Below are 4,535 nucleotides of genomic sequence, written 5' to 3' on the forward strand. Positions count from 1 at the left end.
CTTCTTTTCTCGCCTGGATGAAAAGTTCTGCCGCAGTCGAATGCAGGTTTTCGCCGATTCCTGAAAATGCAGGTAAGTTTAGATGTAAAATTAGTTATCGAAACACGAAGACCATCATAAGCTACCTTGTAGTCGGCATCTCAGCCCATATAGTTCAGTAGATTGCGCAGAAGAATTTTTCGTAACAGGGAGAGATAAATACGAAACACGAAGTACAACGCAGCCAGCTATGGAAAGAAAAGTGATAGGTGCCAGGTTAACAGACCGGAAGCGGAAAGAAAGGGTTAATGACATCCTAGTCGAAATCAAGAGGAAGAAATGAGCTTGGGCAGGGCATGTAATTCGAAGGCAAGATACCCGCTGGTGCTTAAGGGTAACGGAGGGGATTCCAAGAGATGGGAAGCGTAGCAGGGGTGGCAGAAAGTTAAGGGAGCAAATGAGATTAAGAAGTGTACGCTCATAGGGTGGCCGCAGCGGCCAAAGGACAGGGTTAATTGGAGAGAGATGGGAGAGGCCTTTGCCCTGGAGTGGGAGTAACTTTTGCTAATAATGACCAGTTCTCTTCGGTAAAACTGTTTAACTCGGTAACCGCATCGCGAACGTTGCACATACGAATGATGCGGAGTCTTTAGGTTTACTAGTACCGCTGATGAATGGAGAAGGGTGAATATACGAAATGCAGTAATAATAAGACGGACAAGGAATGAATAAGAACAAATTGTCAGTTCGTCGACTCGGCGACGTGAATGTTTCGTTCGGCAGCCGATGGTGGTGCTAGGTGTTGCGTCAGCGACACGGTATATTTACCGATCAGTCCACCGACCGCCCAGCCGTTGATGTCGTGCCTGGCGGATGTTGCACGTCGCCCTTCATAGTACGTCAGGTTACTGTTCCATGATGTCATTAGTGTTCACTGATGTCGTTCCAATCGTTATATGTCTCCAACTAATCATGCCAGCGGTGGGTCTAGATTGTAAGAAAGAGCAGTAAAGGATTTTTTGGAGGAGAATTAAAACATAGTTTCAGCATTTGCTGCATCCAATAATACTCTGAAAGGCGAGAGTTCAGTCCCGGCCGCGGCGGTCGAATTTCGATGGAGGCGGAATTACCGAGGCCCGTGACCTTGCCTCTACACATGCCCATTCGAGATACCCTTCCCTCGAGTTCTCTTACCCACCTCGATTTTCCTAGAGCGCCTGTTCGACCTCGGACTAGCTAACAGAATCAAATGTCCCTGGCATAACAAGGGCGTTATTCCTTCAGGGAATATAACAAAGTTGCCGTATAAATTGCTTTCTTTTTCAACGATCAAGCTAAACGAGGCATACAGCTCACCGCTTCTGCATCTTGCAGAAGACCAAAAAGCTCGCGAACGCAGCAATTTAAAATCACAATCAAAAACTTTGAGCTTGATGTGGATGGCTACCGAAGCACAGGTGAGCAGCCACGTCACTGTTACTGCGCCTTGCATTACGGTTTTCACCCACTTGCATCACTCTTGCATTACCTTGCAACATCTCGCACCAAAGTTGCGACGGCTCAACACCCCGGTCTCTGCAGCGGGAGCGACCTGCATGTTGAGCAGTGGCATAAATTTTAGCCATGGGAAGCCCCAGGATGCAAGAAAATTGATTTGCTCTTTCGAAGGAGAGTTCCGCCTTCTCGACACAGAGGTCCAGGACGAAGTCGGAACAGCAGCGGAAGGGATGCTATCCCGCATCAGAAACAAGAAATGCCAGTCTGCCCTGTTTAAAGCTGAATCCTTGGCCCTCGATTCCTTAAGGACCAACACTGACATTGCCATTCTGCCCGCGGTCTAGGGGAACATGACAATTTTGCTAGACCGTTGAACGTACCACGAGAAAATGATGAGCATGTTGGGTGACGAATCAACGTACTGATAGCTGGAGAAGGATCCGACTCCAAAAATACAAACCGGGTGGCGGAAAGTACTCTAGAAAATATTCGGGAGCCTTCTGCCGTCGAAAAGGATCCTTTATTATTTTACCTGCTTTGCACCAATGAGTCCCGCCAGCAGTATATCGTCTCGCAGATATTCACAAGACAGGTATTCCGTTACGACTCATAGCTGATTTCACAAGATCGCATTTCCATAGGCTTTCGGGGTACCTACGCAAGGTCCTTCGCTGTTGGTCGGTAAGACAGAGGCATGTACGCAACACAACTTATTTCATGAACAAAGCTGCTGGCACCGTTCTGGAAGACGATGATTCACTGGCTTCATTTTACGTCTGCTCGCTATTCACAAGCATTCCTCTCGGACTTGCTGGCGACATTTGCAAGGAACGTCTCGCCAAGGACGCATCCTTTCAAGACCGTACACGATTTGACGCCACTTAGCTTTGCAATCTTCTAAGCTTCTCCTTAAGCAACGCGTACTTCACGTACAATGGATCCGTATACAAGCCAACATTTCGAAGCGCTATGGGTGAATCGATCTCCCTTACTCTGGCTAACTTGGTGATGGAAACAATTGAAGCAACGAACGTGTACTTAAAGTACTGGGTTGGTCAAAAGTTCCCAGGCCACATGGTCCGCTTTTCATCGGTATACCCTGGCACTTAAGATTCCGATAAAGCTATGAAGGTTCTAATATGGTAAAACGATCCTTCTTCTATTCTCTAGAGATATATCGAGCTTCGAGGGTATCTCAAATGCCCGACCACGCTGGTCACAAGCGAAGCCTGTGGCCTTAGAACGTTTGACTGACCCTGTACGTCGAAGTTTGCTTGTGTATCGTTAACAAAAGACAACTTCCGAGCTAGCCTCGCGCAGAACAGAAATAGTAGGATCCTGTTATTTACGCCTGCGGAGCTCTTACGGTATGCAGCACTGATGCACCATTGGGCAGATTGAAAATTTCGGCTTATTGATTATAAATTTTATTAGGATTTATTTTATTCAGTGACACATGACAGCTGGTCAATCCCGCATTTACATGCTGAAGCAAAACTGAAGAAAAATACAGCAAACATGGCCGTGCAAAAAAACGCTGCCAGAACAAAAACACACTGGGAGGTAAACAGCGGAAAGTGCTTGATGTGTCTTGAGTGGGACAGGACATGCGAGTTGATCGCGAAATTTTAGATATGTAGCCCCTCCTACATGGAAGGGAAGATATTTCTTAGATTTATATATCAACATATATCAAGATATACTGTTATATCAACCACGCAAAGAAGACCCAAGGTTATAGCGACCAACTAGAAATCTACCATTGTTGAAATACACTCTTTTTCTTCTGCTCGTTAAGGTCAAAACAAGGCCATTCGTGACACCTTTATACGAGAAAAAGAACTTGACGAGGTCCATTTGCCATGGTAGAGAAAACGATGGAAGTTTATTTCTCATATTCTATGCCAGCCACTTCAGCAGCCTCTTTGCGGATGTTTCTCCACAGGTCCATCACCGCCGATGTTTGTTCCGTCCTCCTTATAACAGCCTCCATGTGCCGGAGATGTTCTGGAGAGAAATATTCTCTCCAGCCGCCAACCTTGGCTTTTCTTACGAAGTTATATTTACTGGTGTCATCCTGATATGCGTCCTTCCATGCTTCTTTATGGTTTTCACTCCATGCATTTGCCTCAGTTAGTGCGCTGATGGCGAAATTGGCAACCATTACTTCTCTCATATTCTCCGCCATGCTACGTTCCAGTAGCTTCTGGAACAAGTGTTCGTTTTCTTGCAACTCACGGCCGTAGCTTTCTCCGAGGAAGTGCGCCAGTTTCAGTATCGTACCTTGCGTGTCTTTCATGAGGTCCTCATAGCAAACGAAGAACACGTTAGGCTCATCCTTCATAGCAAATCCGGAAACTACATGGTCAAAGTAGGTGCCGTAGCCGGCTATGCCCTCAGTGAGGAAGGCCTCAACAAACTCATCAAAAGAGCCATCCTGAAAGCGATAAAGGCTGAGTTTGGTCACGAAGTGAAAATGAGATACAGCCAAGTCCCACGGGTTCCGAGCTACGTAGATGTACTTTGCTTCGGCGCTTACGGCCCCCTGTGGCGGTGAAAGGTGCGTTTGCAGCAGCCGCAAGGGCAGGCTTGGCTTCCAGCCTTCCAACTCTGATCCTCCAAGATAGCGCATGTTCTCTTTGAACTGTTCATAAGAACTCACGGGCTGGCCTCTTTTCAGTATGAGCTGTACGATATAGAGAACCCAGTGCGTCCCTGCTTTCGGGTAAGACATCAGGACCAGGTCGCCCTTTCCTGGAAGAAACTTCAGAGCGTCCCTCAAGAGGTCCGGGTTGTAGTGAGGATCCCTGGGTACGCCATCTATAATTTGAACGGACGGCTTCCTCTTCGCCATGATGAGACTTAGAGAATCCACCTGCACAAATAATAATCTTCGAGTAAAGATTGAGTGAAATTTCCGAACTTGACATTTTATTTGTATTTAAACTTTAATTAGGGAGCAAGGTGCTGGCAGAAGCCAGCTTTTTGCCGCCGCGTAGCATTCACTTTAAAATACCTAGGAACTGAAACCTAAGAAAGCAATTGACAGTATTGTGTTT

The 4,535-nt window shown here is 46.6% G+C and overlaps 1 protein-coding gene across 1 annotated transcript; it reads right to left on the bottom strand.

Annotated features, from left to right (window-relative positions):
* Positions 1–3,361: 3,361 nt before the first annotated feature.
* On the bottom strand, positions 3,362–4,330 carry LOC149347369 (3-alpha-hydroxysteroid sulfotransferase-like). The gene has a single exon (XM_089541569.1). It carries the CDS (start codon positions 4,328–4,330, stop codon positions 3,362–3,364), a length of 969 nt encoding a protein of 322 aa, XP_089397695.1.
* Between the last annotated feature and the right edge of the window lie 205 nt (positions 4,331–4,535).

Source organism: Amblyomma mixtum, chromosome 4 (genome assembly GCF_055824585.1).
Source record: "Amblyomma mixtum isolate Tamu chromosome 4, ASM5582458v1, whole genome shotgun sequence".
Lineage (NCBI taxonomy): Eukaryota > Metazoa > Arthropoda > Arachnida > Ixodida > Ixodidae > Amblyomma > Amblyomma mixtum.